Here is a 15,734-nt window from a genome sequence, read left to right as displayed (position 1 = left end):
TCTCATTCACTCTCTCTGGAAGGTGGCTGTCCTTTGCCGTTTTGGAGGCCTGCCGTGTAAAGCTTTCCCAGGCTCCTAATCACTCTCGTCACCCTTCTCCAAAGACTCTGGTGTCAGGGGTCCACCCACACACACATTGCTGCAGGATAAAGTCCTGATCGCTGGCAGGAAATCTCCCCACTCCCTGTCCTGCCTCACTCCACGCACACAGAGGGCTCAGAGGGGGACTCACACAGTCAGGGATAGGTTCAGACCTCAATCCCTAATTTCAAGCCTCAAGCAGGGACCAGCCTGCATCATTTCTCAGCATCTTCTTCTGCTCAGCACAGCCAGAAGGACTCCATAGACTCCCTGTCAGCCCCTACATCCCATCTCTTCTGTGTTTTTTTTTTTTTCCTGTATTTATTTTATTTATTCCTCTCCCTCAAAGGCTTTAAGCCTGTCACAATCACAGACCACTCACTGTCTGCATGGCTGCCACTATGGATAATATAAGGCCAGGCTGGAGGTAGCAGCGGGGCTCAGCTGCCAGCTCCGCTCCCCTCTCTCCTGCCACCCCAGCCCTGCACCCTGACCCCCGAAACAATGAGCCCTTCTATTCCCCACCGCCCCGCTGGAAACTCCGGTCTGACATTACATGCAGTGGACAGTGGGCGAGGGAGGCAGGGAAGGAGAGAGGGAGGGAGAACATAAGTCTCAAGTCATTGATTCTTCTTGAGTCAAAGCAAATGAGGTTTTCCTGGAAGCTTCCTATCTGGAGGGAGTTATTTAGGAACAACACGGAGACCCAGAATCAAAGGAGCTGTGTGCAGTGTTGATGGCATTGAAGCAGAGTGGCTATTTTCTGCTGTCAATAAGCCAGAAGGGGCATTTATTGTGTTTGCCCCTTCCTGTGCTGAATGGCTCTCAAGCGCAGCACCCATGTGAAAGCAGCTTGCGAAGGAAGGAGATCTGGAGGTGCCCACGTGGCCTCTCTAAGGGTGGTGAGTGGGATTTTGCAAAGGAGAAGCAACCAAGGAGTACTGAAACCCTGAGCTGAATTACAAAGCCAATCTTCCCTTTTCCGTGGAGCACTGTTTCAAGCCAAGAGCATCCAGGGAGCAGGCAAAACCTACATATCCTCCCTACAAATAAAGCACAAAAAACCCAAAAGATGCTTAAGTAACTACGTGGATGAAGATCTGCAGAAGAGATCAGTAGCAATGACTAATAACCCCATTCAGCACAATTACTGACATTACTGTGAGATAAAAAAATGCAGACAAACATAAGTATCGCCCAGTTCAACAGCAGCTCACAGTACCAGACCTACGTGTACGTGTGACACAGCTCTCTGAGGCTGAAAATTTAGAGGACACCTCAGTGTCACCAGAAAAGAGGAGGGAAAGGAGGGTTTACTAATCATTTTTGGAAACAAGACATAATCCCCACTTGGGTATTGTGTTAAGTGGCCAAGGAGTTTGTTTAGCAAGTCAACTTGCATCCTTTGGCAGCCACATGGAAGTCCATGGGGATGTTCAGAAGGTCAGTGAGGAACCTGAAAGGGTGAGGCAGCAGCTGTGATCATCAGAAAACCTTAATCACTGAAAATCTACAAAATTCAAAAGACCACAAATCTTTGACTCAAAGTGTTATTTCCATCTTACCATATGGATGCGGGAGCTGGAACTCCACCAAAGAGATGTCTAAATGCCTTCCAAAGCAAACGTCTTTGGAAAACACCAGGTTTAAATGGAATAAGATGCATAACAAGTACTGAGATGCAGTTAGGACAGCATCTTAGATCCAGGAGACAGGATGGAAATAATTTGGATGTGTCCAAAAGGTGTTGGGGAAAGAAAGAAATAATAAATAAAAAAAACCCCCACAACCAGAAGATATTTCTGTCATTAGATTACAGGAAAAAGAGACTGAACATACAGGATTTAAAAATTCAGAGGCCATGTGAAGAAGAGTCCAGAGTAGGCAGAGATGGAAAAGTTTTTCAAGCAATGGAAAGGAAGAAGCAATCTGAACACTTAATACAGAAATGTCTAAGAACTGTTCTCAACTGGTCCTGCCTCACAGCCAGATTCAAACTATAAATAAAAATGTCCCATTTCTGGCCCAAGAGTGAACCTCCTATGCTGAACAAGCATAATTTTGGGGTGAGAATATTCACATTTGGATGGAGAAGTTCATTTCTAGGCATTAGTGTAATGCAGACAACCAGACTGATGCAAGATTTCCCAGATCCTAACCTTCTCCAGGAAAATTGTGCAAGAGCTCAGAAAAAAAAAGGAACTGAATACGAAAAGACAAATCCAGAGATGAAATACTCCCCTCCCCAGGTTGCTGGCATCAAATTATTTCAGATTCATTGGAGAAACAGGCACCGCTGGCTATCTTACACAGCAAGAAACATATGCTTTTAGCACTCATATTTTCCTTCCATTCTTTAAAGGCACAGCTTGCAGGTTAATGACGAATATGAAGGGGTTTTTTTTGACTAAGGCTGATTTTTATTTATTATTTTTATTTAAAAAAAATTAAACACAGCACATATTTAAATTGTTGTATGGCTAGATATGATTGATGACATGTGTATGTGCAGGTTTACATGCTGACCTTGATGAATTCCTCTTTGTACATTTTAAAACCAGGTTGTTGCAGGAATATCTGAGGTGCAAGCGTGTTTGCCTGGAGGCGTGCACATGGCCTGGATCACTTCTTGAGGTCTTAGGTCTGTTTTCTGCCATTTCACATGCTGAATATTTGCTTTTTTTGTTGCTAATCATGAATAAGAAAGAGAAGGGATGCTCCACACTGACTGCCTCCCTCGCTCACTGCCAATTTGCTGCTGGTTTAACCTGTGATAACCACAAGGCTGGGTTCACGTGGCAGCAAAGTGTTCAGGTGCTGATGCAATTTCTCCAGATTCAGACTGAAAAAGCTGAAGGAGGAGCAAACCCACCCATCCCTCTGTGAGAGCAAGACCTGGACCATTTCACACCAGCATTTCCAGGACAGCAGCTCTGAAAGCTTTTGCCTACAAGCATCCAGTCATGGTGGGATATTAACACAGTGGTGTGCAAGAGTGTAAACAAGTCATTTCTAACACTGATGACTTCTCAGCTGGGATCAGAGACTGGAAAAGGCAAACAAAAACCCAGCCCAGCCTTTCCCTGCTCGGCTCCTTTTGAGCCTGCAGTGCTGCGTGCTGGGGAAGGACCAGAGGTAAGGCACAGAGATCATCTGATGTGCAAACAAGAATGAGGATTTTTCTTTCTCACGCTATTTTTATTATTTGAACAGTATTACAGAAGCCACCACTAGACTGTGGAGACACCAAATGAAACTTCTGAGGGCGGGTCTGCTCTTAGCTTATTCATCCACAGGAGGAATGCTACTGTAGGCGCTGCTCAGTGACCCACAGCAGACATCCAGAATGCTCCAGGAGACTTTCTGGATGCTCAGCAGCTTTGGGAGCCTCTCCGGAGCCAGGTGCCCCAGCTGGTGGCATGGGCCAGGCTCTCCCCAGCGCTGGTGGCAGGGCCAGGCTTCCCGCTCGCAGTCCCGGATGAGGAAATCACAACAGCCTGTATTTACACGATGCCTCTCGACCAAGCGATATGCCTAGGTGTGCCGCAATTAAAATTCCATAAAATTACCCAGCCAAAGGATGGTGTGGGATGATAAGCCTTTGCATACTGTTGATCTTGGGCTTAACCTCTTTTTGCCCAAATCCTTGGCAGGATGGGTCTATCCCATGGAGAAGGGCTGAGAGGTGAAGGAGAGGCTGCACCAAATGCCTGCGACAGCAGTTCAGAAACCTGTTTCAGCTCTATTGCTGCTCTCCATGCACCCTGGAGTAAATCCAGGTCTCTTCCTCATTTCTCCCACCTCCTGAAATAGGGATAAATACGATTCATCACCACTGTTAGGTGCTGTAAGATTCACCTAAGCATTATGATAAGGAAGTGAGACTTTAAACGCTTGAATGGAGTACTGGAAGGAAGTGCAGTTTATATTAAAAGCAGTAATTTCCAAATCTTTTGGTTCAACTCATCTCGGAGAGCCCCCAGACGACCTTGGCACTCTCTCTGTCTAAACCCCTGCCAGAAGTACTATGTACTTTTGTGGGCTGGTTGCAACCCCTTTCCATAGCTTCACACATCCTCAGCAGTCTGTGAGCAGCTCGGAAACCCCTGGCTCAGGTAGAAGTGATAGAGCCAAGTTGAGTTCCCAGCTGTGGGAATGACCCTGACCACAAGTGTAGCCAAGCCACTGACCGGCTCCGTGCCTCGGTTTCCCCATCTGACCAGATCCTTCAGGGCTGATGTGGTCTCACCAAACACCCAGCACATCGAGCCCCATTACCAACCGTCTCAGCTGCTACTGAAATCCAAATAAATAATATTTGCTCTGCCTTTGAGTCACTACTATAAATTATGTGCTTCGGTCTGGTAAACACTATTACATCATCTCTTGCATCTGACACTAGCTAAAAGAAAAAGAGAAAAAAAAAGAAAGGGTTTCAGTATCACTTCTGCTCTCTTCCAAAAAGACTCTAAGCCAGCTTCCTGTTACACTTTCCTTAACTGTTGTTTGTCTGTCTTAAGTTCAACCTGTGCTTTGCCCCATCACTCTTTTACATCTACCATGGACTTTGCCAGGACCATTGGTCAGCTCTGAAGTCATGACAGACAGCTGAACATTCACTCAAGCTGTCTTAGCAAAGCCAAAGCACCAGGAAAATACACCGGTTTCACTCCCCACACAACATGTGGACTCCTTACCTCCATGGGCACATCCACTTCGATTGATGCAATGCCTTGGGAAGACATGTGTGTTAGCCCTAACCAAACCAGTTTGAGTTTCAGCAGCTGAAGAGCTGCCCTAGCACAGCACTTCCCCCTGGTTGCTCGTGATGGTAGAAAACAAAACAAGGACTATCCACCTGCCCGGGGAGCTGGGCTAAAGCATCTACATTGCTTCCTAGATTGGTGGCTCTGCATTGCGTATGCCACAGACGTATCTGAAATGTTGGGCTGGAGGCACCTCAGGAGGTCTGTAGTCCAACCTTACATCTGAGGTATGATTACAGCAGGTCAGCTGGGATTTTCTCCAGCCAAATCTTGAAAACCTCCAAAGACTGAGACCCTGCAGCCTCTGTGGGAACCTGTTCCTCTACACCACGACCCTTTTACAGGACGAGTTTCCCTAAGACCCAACCTGAACGTCCAAAGCTGGTTTGTGGTTGTTGCCCCTTATTTTGTCACCTGCTACAACCAAGGAGAGTCTGACTTCATCACCCCCATCCTTCAAGTAGCTGCAATTTATTATATGAAGAGTATCACAATGACAATATACCACCATCTGACTGTTGCCAGAAAATGTTACAGTGGGCAAAGGAACACAGCCCCACAGTCAAACAACATGACCCTGAGAGAAGGTTGCAGGGAAGAGGTTGGGTGTTTTGACTCATCAGCAATGATGCAGCAGAGAAACAAGTTACGGAGTGTGATCTTTGTGCAGCATTGCACAAGAGAGGTGGTGTTGAAGGAGTGCTGGTGGGCACTGCCCTTGCAAGTGAAATGCACCCCCTGACCTGCAAAATCTTCTCCAGTGGAGCAAGTGTTCATCGCTCCTCTGAATCATGGGGCAGATGACAACAGCTAAAACGTCTGATGGGCTTTTTGAATCAAGCCTGGAGATTACATGGGAGGAGCAGGGTGCAGCAAGGCAGCTTGACAGCTGGAGTAAGATGCAAAGTCATCAAATTCAGTGCTGTCAAAGCTTTCTACAAAGAACTTGCTTGCACTGGGTCAGAGGACTCCCTTGAGTCCCAGCAGCAGATCCAGGTGACATGATTTGTGTCCTAAAGCCTCTTTGTTATCCCTCGCTGAACTCAGGCTCAAAATCCATAAATTCACCTAAGCCAGCACTGGAAGGGACTTTTGGAGAATTTGTCAAATTTATTCCACTGCCTCAAAACAGGAACAGCTCTCCTAAAGCACAGTTTGGCCAACCTGCTCCTTGAAACTTCCACTGATGGAGACTCCGAGCCCATCCCAAACCATCTGTTCCACTGCTCCGCTCCTCTGGCAGTCAGAGGTTAGGAAGTTTTTTCCTAACACTTGTTTCCCTTGCTGCAGTTTGAGCTCAGCACTTCTTGGCCTCCTACCACTGGCCACGGAGAACAGTTCCCTCCCTTCCCCTTCGCAGCTACCTTTGACATACTCGAGGACTGTTATTTCTCCTCGCAGCCATCTCATCCCTAGACTAAACAACCTCATTTCCTTCAGTCTTTTCATGTTTTCTAGGTTTCTGCTTATTTTTTGGTGCTTTTCTCTGGAGTCTCTGTAACTGTTTCCTATTTTCGGTAGAGGGGAGCATCCTGGATCAGGCATGGCAGAGCTGAACATGACAGCTACCCATTAAAACTCCTTAGAGAGAAGAGAAAAAACACACACTTTGCTTAATACCCATTTCTTTTTATTTTGCTGCAGAGTTAAAGGGATGTCCCTTCTTCTCCCCCTGCTCTATAATTTCATCCCAATTAGCACAGTGTCAAACCTCACCTGGTAGCCCAACCTTCTGAGCAGCCTAAGACTTCTCTGCTCCAGTGGTCCTACTTCAGCCCACATCCTCATTTAATGAGGACATCCTTGCTATGCATCTTTGAGTGGGATATGGAGGATCTACTTCAGGGGACAAAAGAAGCTCATCATCAGGGAGTTACGCCTAGGAATAGGGCTGTGATCAGTAAATCAGCCTGTTATACCCCCCATAACCTCTTCTGCTCACCCCATCGGACAGGAGCAGATCTTCTGATGACCTTGATGAAACTGCTTTTGCTTGTTGTAAAAATGACCACTGATGCCCAAAGCCAGACTCTTCCCCCCAGTTAAACCAGTGTGTGTGTGTGGAAGCACTAAAGGCTTGTAAACCCAGTGCAAGATGAGAAGCTTTTGTTTTAGTCAGAATTGTAGACATGCATCTCAGCCAGACAGAAAACACTCTGACTTCACGGTGCATAAATGAACAGGCAAAGCACACTGATTTAATGATAGCATGCTAAGAGCTCCTCTACAACAACAGCAGTTATTTTTTTTCATTGCTTTCCTGCCAGAGAGCCCACCCCCGAACCCCATCGTGCCGGTAGCGGACAGACACAAAACGCCACTCTAAACCCACGTCTAACTTGGGAGACAACAGACAGGCACGTCCAGCGGGGGAGCACCAGGAGACAGTGAGTCAGTACAGCCCGGCACAACATGCGCTGGTCTCAGCTCATCGGTCACACAACTAAAGCCAAGGGTTTTGTTTAGGGATTGGGGTTTTAAAAATTTTTTTCATGGGTGTTTTAAGGAGGAGAATTAAAGGACAGCTCTGTGCTTTGTGGCTGTCTACAAGGAGACCCTTCCATGCATGAAAGTCAGAAGGGCAGAAGGTGAGCACAGACTTTTTAGTAGTGTCTGTAGCGATAGGACAAGGGGTAATGGTTTTAAAGTAAAAAGGGTCGATTCAGACTAGATATAAGGAAGAAATTTTTTACGATGAGGGTGGTGAAACCCTGGCACAAGTTGCCCAGAGAGGTGGTAGATGCCCCATCCCTGGAAACATTCAAGGTCAGGCTGGACGGGGCTTCGAGCAACCTGGTCTAGTGGAAGATGTCCCTGCCCATGGCAAGGGGGTTGGACTAGATGAGCTTTAAAGGTCCCTTCCAACCCAAACCATTCTGTGATTCTATGAAGGTACAAAAGTGTTTGTCTGAAAAAAAAAAATCAAGCAAGCGGATGATGGAGCTTGGTGTCCCAAGCAGAATGGAGGTGGAAGGTGGTATTTTGGTTTCTCTGTTACTTTTGACCTTCAGTTGTTTGGTTACCTTTTATTATCAATACTACAGTAGCACCTATAGGGCTCATCAGAGGTCATGGCCAAACTGCCTAGGGTCTACATGAACCCCTGTCCCAGTTATGAGCACAATTCATCTCAACCTTGAAGCAGTCATTATTTGATTATTTCAACGTCCCCCAACAGAAGAGAATATTCCCAGCTGTTTCCCAGAGCACTGTACAAAGAGGTCCTACCTAAAATATCCCACAATCTCACATAAACGCAATCCTCTGAAGTGAAACTGAGCAGGTCCTGCTGTAAATACAGATTAATGCTGTGAGTATCAGACGTGGAGAAAAGTCCCCTTCCCCAACCGCTCTGAAGTTAGAAAGAAAATTTAGCACCTTCCCCTCTTGTCAAGGATCTCCTTGAAAAGTAAAACCAAAACAAAACCCAGCTTATAAAAGCTGAGCATTTCAAGGACAGCGTCAGCAGCACACCCATGTGCAGACATGTATATTTGAAACGCACTTGTCAAATTAAAAATAAATCTATCGTCTTCCCTGTGTCAATACAGCCAGAGCAGGAACTTCAAACCTGATTAGCAGCATCCTGCAGCCTGAGATTCCTCCTTTGAGGTCTCAAAGCAGAATATAAACTGAAGGCATAAGGAAAGCAGCAAAGCCAGCGATTCAGCGCCTTCCCTTTGAGTCCGTACAAAAGCCGGTGTAACACCGTGGTGGCTGAACACTCGCCTTTTGTGCATGAAAACCAACGTCCAACCGTGTGGGTTTGTTGCAGATGAAGGCAGGTTATAGGGGAGCAAAGCCACCAGCCTCAGGCTCTACCACATCTACCTGCTCTGAACCATTATTGAAGAGAACAACTTGATCAACGCACCAACACCCTGAATGCACAATGCAGTTACATAAATATTATTATATTAATAATAATGCATTAAAAAGCAAGGGGATGGGGTACCACCGAGTGAGACACAGTCCAAGCTAAGGCCAACGTTTTCAAATCCAGCCACTGATGCAGGAAGCCGGCATAACCGGTGTGACTGGAGGGGAAGTCCCACTGACCACAGCGTTGGGACCGCTCCGGCCCCGAGATCCCCTCGAGTGACATCGGCCGAGCATCGCTTCCTGCCCCGCGGAGGCTCCGTGGGACAGCCGGGCACATCTCAGCACGGCCACGTTTCCTCTTGGGGGAATGAGGATGTTTTGAAAACATAGGTGGCTTGCAAAGCACTTTGGGATGTATCTGGATGAAAAGCGCTCTTATGCACATCGATAATTAGTACTAACCGCCGGCGTGTCACACCCTCATGTAGAGCATTTAGCAGATTTATTCAGCGCTCGCTGGAATGCCGGAGCACAAGCTGGATATTCAGAAGGCGATGTGAGTGCCCTTTCATGGGGCAGATGCTGGGGAGCTAATGATGTTTGATGAGTTAAGGCCACTGGTGACTCAGGATCAGCAATTAGTTGATTTCTGCAGGAGGAAGGTGCTTTGCTCCATTAAGCTAAAAGCATCCTCCACAGTTCAGCATGCACCAAGTCATTCTGCCCATCTCCACAAAGCCTGCCTACATACATCAGGGGATTGATATTTCCAACGTAAACACCCGGTTTTACCTTTGTCTCTAGATATGGGGTGGGGACAGGGAGCAAAAGAACTGGATTCCCTCGCAGCTCCATCCCGCAGCCAACCTGACCCTCCCTCGAAGGGGCTCAGGCACACAAGGAAACGACTGCCAGGAGCGACCGGGCACGCAGATAAATCACAGAATCATTCAGGTTGGAAAAGACCCTTGGGATCATCGAGTCCAACCATCAGCCCTACTCTCCAGGTTCTCCCCTACACCATATCCCCCAACATCTCATCTAAACGACCCTTTGCGAAGGGAGGTGGCACCACCAACGGCTACGGGGCTGCACCCGTACTGGACAAGGTTAGTAACACCGGATCACAAATCAGAAACTGCTCTGGCCCTGCCCCAGCCTGTCACAGGAGACTACAGACATCCACCTCCCTCTCGAGGGTAAGCTGCGATGCTTCCATCGATCGGTAACAGGCACTTGGGGAGACACCAGCTGCGCTTGTTCTGCTTGCCGTTCCCAAAACACACGTGGGCAAAAGCAATGGGACCAAAGGACAATCTGGCTTCTGGGACCCCCCCACCCAGAAGGGAGAGCACCCAGCTCTCTCCCCGAGGCTGCGTCTCAGCCAACTGAAGCCTGGCAGAGGTTGGTCACCGGAGGCAGGGAGTGGGACCCCAGCTTCAACCCGGAGAGCGATGTGCCGAGTCATAGGATGGCAGCTCGGTAGCCGCCTTTCTGAGCTCTACGGCTCGTGGCACATGGCGAGACCGTCAGGCGCAGGGCGCAAAGAACTGTTATTTCTTTCAATGAGTGGGGAATGTGACAGAGCTGGCATTTGGACCCTCTTTTTACAACTTCTTTGAAGTGTTTGATCTCAGCCGCTAATGACACAAAAGGCTATCGAAGCACTACTGGTGCTATCTTCAAAGGGTTGGAACGTTAAATGATTAATAGGAACCGTGCGTGGGGAGGGGGGAAGCGACTGTTATGGGGGTGTTGGGGAGGATCCAAGATGTATTATTACCTTTGCTCTGTGGGACAAAGGTATTCCCCACCTCCCCCAAAACGCCCGACTTCAAAGGAGGGGCTGTGCCAGTGGCAGGTCCGGGGTGAGCCCGGCCACCGCGGGGAGCGGCAAGAACCGCCCCAAAAACGGGTGCCCGGTGCTGCCGCGCCCATCACCCCGCTGCGGGGCAGGGGACGAGCCGGGGGGTGGAAGGGGGGGGGCTCAGAGATGCTCCCACTCCACCTCCCCCCCCGTTTTCCCCAAGCAACGGGGAGCCACGACCACCTGCCCGGGCAAGGGGCACCCCAATCCCTGCCGAGGCGGCGGCAGGTGCAGCCGGGGTAGGGGGGGTGGGGGGGGGGGGGGTAGGGGGGGCGTCGTTTACCGGGGGAAGGAAAAGGCGGGGAGCCGGTCTTTCTCGGAGCCCCGGGGTAGAGATGAGGTGGGGTGGGCTGAGACTTACGTATCTCCGTAACTTCTTCTCCGGCGGTGACTTTCGGAGCCATCCCGAGCACACCACCTCCCCGCCGCTCATCGCGGCAGCCGGGCGCTGCCTCCCGGCGCTCAGCGCCGGCAGCGCCGGCCCATGGAGGGCGGTGGGTGGGTGGGTGGATGGATGGATGGATGGGTAGATGGATGGATGGATGGATAGATGGATGGGGGGGGGGGGGCGATGAGCGCCTCCCCCCGCCGCCGCCACCGCTCGGCTGCGAGCGGGGAAGCAGGAAACTGGCTCCTTCCCCGGCTCACCACGCCTCCCGCCCGGGCCGGCGCCCCGCCAACCTCCTTTAAAGATACAAACCCCGCGGGGAAGAGGGGCTGCCCGCCCCCCCGCAGCCTCCCCGCCGTCCGGGTGGGGCTCCTCTCATTCCTCCCCCCTCCCCAGCACTCATACAGGACCTATACAGAAACTTCATACAGAGCGCAGCAGGTGATCTGCAGCAAATCAAAGTACCCCCCCACCCCACTCCCACCCCATCCACTGTAAGGTTTAATCATCCAGGACCCTTCCCCTCTCTCGAAAAGGTCCTTCGCACCCCAGAAAGGACAGGCTGGCTTTGGCCCCTCTGCGCTCCGGGGCTTGTGTGTGAGATGAAGGTGCCATAGGAAGACAAAGAGGTTGAGCAAGAAACAGCCAAACACCAGCAATAGCAAAAACCCTCCTGGAGTGGGGAAAAAAAAAAAAAAAAGAAAAAAAAAAATTGAGGGGAATCGATAAAAGCTTCATATTTTATTATTGATTTTTAAATAATGGAGCAGTGCCCACTGAAAGGGGATTTGACTGCCACTGGAGTCTCATGCAGACAAGCTGGGTTTCTGTTACAGCGTATTATACCCCGGCTGAGATTAACTATCATCTTCCAGATCTAGAAACACCGTACATTTAAAAGTCTGATCCTCTCCACAGCTCAGGCAGCAATAAAATTTCCCTCCATAGCCCTAAGAGTAGGATTATGCTCTAACCCTCCTTTCACTGCACCCTTAAAAGCAAAAACCTGGGCATAGCACCCATAAAAGCTGAGTTCTCGTAGCCCACGACATGCTCACGTTGCCCACTTATTAGGAAAATACAATTCGGGTTTGTTTGCTGGGGATGGATTTCCAAGACCTGTCTCTATATGGCAGCTCTGCCCCAAACCTGCTCGGGCACATTCAGTCATCCCTGCCTCAACTTCCCTGCCTGTCCAACCTCTGTGGGCAGGGACGGTCCCTCCTTAGGTGTTTGTGCTGTCGCTGGTGCAATAACAACTCCGTGCTGGCTGGATGCTCTACTGTATGTCAAACAACAACAATCTTTATATAATGCTGCTCGTGTGGGGATCTTGCATCACTTGAGAGTAGTAATTACAAGTCGCAGTGCCTCTGGGAGGTAGGCATGACACCTCTTTTCAAGATGGGGACAGCACGGTTCAGCCATATGTTGTTTATCATCTTTATGAATACATAAAGGAGGGGAATAACCCCTTAAAGAACAAGTATGTCATTTGTTGGGAATGTATTTTCTCAACAGCTTTTTCTTTTTCTGCCAGTGAAACGTAAAGGCTAAAAAAAGGTTTTTCTACCTTCTCACTGCCCAAAGGAAGGGCTTGATCCTATTCAAGCGCTGGGCAACCTCTGTGCAGACGCCGGCTATGGACAGATCAGCTCGCCCATCTCTGCCAGTGCGGCGTGTGTGAGGGAGCTGAGAGGACGGGGGTACGGAGAGGCCAGTTCTGTGCTGGCACCAGCCAGCGTTGCCTTATTCAGTGCACTGGAGCTGTATCAATTTACACTGCATGAGAGCGAGAGCCTCGCCCGCAGACTCTCCTGGGTTAGAGGCACTTTGCGCATTGGCAGGGAAAACTGCGTCCTGGTGACCTGCGCTTGAGAGATCTTCCCAAAACCCAGGGCAATTTCAGGGAGGCCGGTGACCTACTGGGGATTTATAATGACTCAATCGAGAGCAGACAATCATGATTAATACGCAGGTATCGTGCAAAGCCATTCCATGGTGTATGTTAATGATTCACAGGTTAGGAATTCGCTCATACTGACACCAATGCAAAGTGGTATCAGTTTGAAAACCAGTTGGAGAGAACCCCGTCCGCATTTTTATGTTAACAGCTTTCACCAGGCGGAGTTGAAACGCTTCATTTGGGCGATGGATGTTTAAAGAAATGCTCCATAATTAACATTGTGTGAATTGGAATGAATTATTCTACATATTCTGTGACAGCCTGTGGTTCATTACCCTGCTCCCTTGCTGTACTGTCCTTTCTCTTCGCTTATTCCCTATTCTGGATCACATTTACTGACTTGGTTATATCACAAGATATATCTGAATGGTGTCCAAAACATGAAGTACCCCTGTGAATTCTTTTTTTCATGCATTTGGTGATGCCTGACACACGTACGTCAGATTGCTGGGACTTTCAGATGGGAAATGGGTTGCATTTTCTGTACACTTAAACATGCTGCCATCTCAAATGTGAAATATAACCTCTGCGCAGAAAAATGCTCAAAACAAAGATGCTCCACGTGAACGTGCCTCCCCAATTCCACTGTGGCTGTATGCAGAGTGGGAACAGTGAGTTAATTCTGGCATTGGGCTGCCAGATTACATATGATCCAATGCATGTAACGTTACAATGCCTTATAATGCTGGCTCTACTTAAAGCATTTGGCCACGAAGACAAATATTACCCCCAATGCCTCTAGGAGTTAAAGAAGATGTCATGAACGCAGCTCCGATTTGGCAGCGCTTGCACGTTCGTAACAGTTTTACCAACTTCAAGCTGTTCCTCCAACCGGTGGCGGAGACTGAACTCAGGCTGGCCCCAGCTGACTGCGTAAATCTCCGGAGTCTGAGCTAACAGCCAGCAGCCTTGGCGGAAAACTGTGAAAACCACATCCCTGTGTTGGAAAAACGCAGTGAGGGAGTTATACAAAGCCATCGAGAATCCATCTCTGCCAGCAAGAGCAACTGAAGAGGGAACAGCAGAATTAGTAGGCATGGCAAGGGAGAAATTAAGAGATGCCATGTAAGAAATCATATTCCTCACACAAGGGTAGAGCAGAAAGAAAAACATTTTTTCAAGAAAAAGCCCTTGTGCCACGTGTTTAATGTGACAGGGTGCACAGAACAGTTACACTTTCTCCTGCAGAAACCTCAGGGGTTTTTAATCATAACCTTTAGCGTGCTTTCTTGTTCTTGTCTGAAACTGAAAGCTATGAAAAATCAGAACTTCTAAGAAAGAAACCACAATGCCCACCGCTTCTCCTGCCTGCTCCAAATTTATTTAAATAAGCTGTGCCATCTACTGGCAGAAGGGAAAGGTGCAGGCAGAGCAATTCCCCCCTCGCTCCGGGTCGCTGCTGTAAGCAGTAGGGATGGATGGAGACACAGGGCATTTCCTGTGAATTAGGGACCAGCTGGCTGAAATGCTTTGGGCTACTTACCCCAGCCAGGCACTAATCCCTTGGAAATGCCCTATAACTGAGGTTAATATAAACCGAAACATGCTGGGAGGCGGGGGGGAAAGGCTTTAAAAATCTGCTGTGCTGCTTGGTGCTACATGTCTGCTTTACAATTCTGAGCGAACGCTCGGTCTCATGAGATCCAGCTCCACAACAATACAACCTGACTTTATCTTCACGCAACAGTTCCTGCAGCAGAGCTAGATGGAAGCAGCTTTTTTTATTTCATCAAGAATTTTCAAGGTTAAAAAAAATTAATCGCCTCTTTCAAGAATTCGAGTCTTTTCAAGCTTTCCACCCTCTGTAAAAGAACACAGCAAGCCCCCCAGAACTACCGCAATCGAAGCCAAACCACAAGACGGTCCTTTCCTTCGCGTGATAGACAGCAGCTCCAGCAGCACTGGCTGCTTTCCATGAGCTGGGGGGGAATAGTAGCACAGGATGCTTTGATCAGATAATGAGACAGTTTCAAGCATCATCACTACAGTGTTCTGGCAAAGGCAGGGGCATCAGAGCTCTGATGCCTTAATAAAGAGTCAAAAAAGAGAGAAGGGAAGCGTTCAGCAGTGTTCAAGGTGCATACACTCCCTTGGATTTGATAACCCAGTTGCTAGTGGTGGTGATGGGAAAACAATGGATTAAACAGGCTTTGTCCTCTCTCTGTTGGAGATCCTGGCAAAAACCAGCACATCCCATCAAGAATGGATGCAGACTGCTGGGCAGTATGGGGAAGGTGCTGGTGTGCTGAGCTGGACAGTGTCTGTGGATGCAGCCAGAGGACACTTCCAGCCCTTGCACCTGAAGTAATTATATGGGTTTTCCTATTCAGGAACCACAGTCCAAGCTGAAGCCCAGTCCTGCTTCCCTCAGTAAACTGGACAGTTAGAAATAATTTTGCCTGGAGCTGAGCTGGGACAGAACACTACTGAAATCTTTCTCAGTTTTGGGCCCAGGTAGAGCTTCTTCATGCTTTCCTTCCTTCTAGGATGGAGGAGTTCCTCATGCAAACTCTCCTGCCTGGATCCAGATGCATTTTTGGCAGCTATGTTTACCCTTTTCTTTTTCCACTTACGCTGCTTCTCCCATGGAAGAGAAGGAAAATAAGAGTTTTCCCATGTTTTTCTCACCTTCCCAAGACAGAAAACCATCGTAGCACTGCTTGGTGGAAAGAGTACCAGGCAGTGCTCCAGACACGGACACTGTTCTGATTTAAGCATAAAGGCTACTTCATCCTTGTTTTTTCCTGATGAGACCAGAAGCTCTCTATGGAAAGGACTCCCTGTACGGCCACTATTTGGCACAATGGGGCTTTGACCGCAGCTGGGCCCAGGGCAAGCAACCAT

General features: G+C 48.7%; 1 protein-coding gene across 1 annotated transcript in view; it reads right to left on the bottom strand.

Moving 5' to 3' along the window:
- GAB2 (GRB2 associated binding protein 2) overlaps positions 1 to 11,055 on the bottom strand; it is a 96,568-nt gene extending 85,513 nt beyond the window's left edge. The window contains exon 1 of the mRNA XM_074860414.1: positions 10,898 to 11,055. Within this exon, the coding sequence (XP_074716515.1) occupies positions 10,898 to 10,969 (72 nt within the window). The 5' untranslated portion in view covers positions 10,970 to 11,055. The remainder of the gene's footprint in view (positions 1 to 10,897) is intronic.
- Between the last annotated feature and the right edge of the window lie 4,679 nt (positions 11,056 to 15,734).

Source organism: Strix uralensis, chromosome 2, assembly GCF_047716275.1.
Source record: "Strix uralensis isolate ZFMK-TIS-50842 chromosome 2, bStrUra1, whole genome shotgun sequence".
NCBI classification, from domain to species: domain Eukaryota; kingdom Metazoa; phylum Chordata; class Aves; order Strigiformes; family Strigidae; genus Strix; species Strix uralensis.
This window is presented reverse-complemented; position numbering and strand designations above follow the sequence as displayed.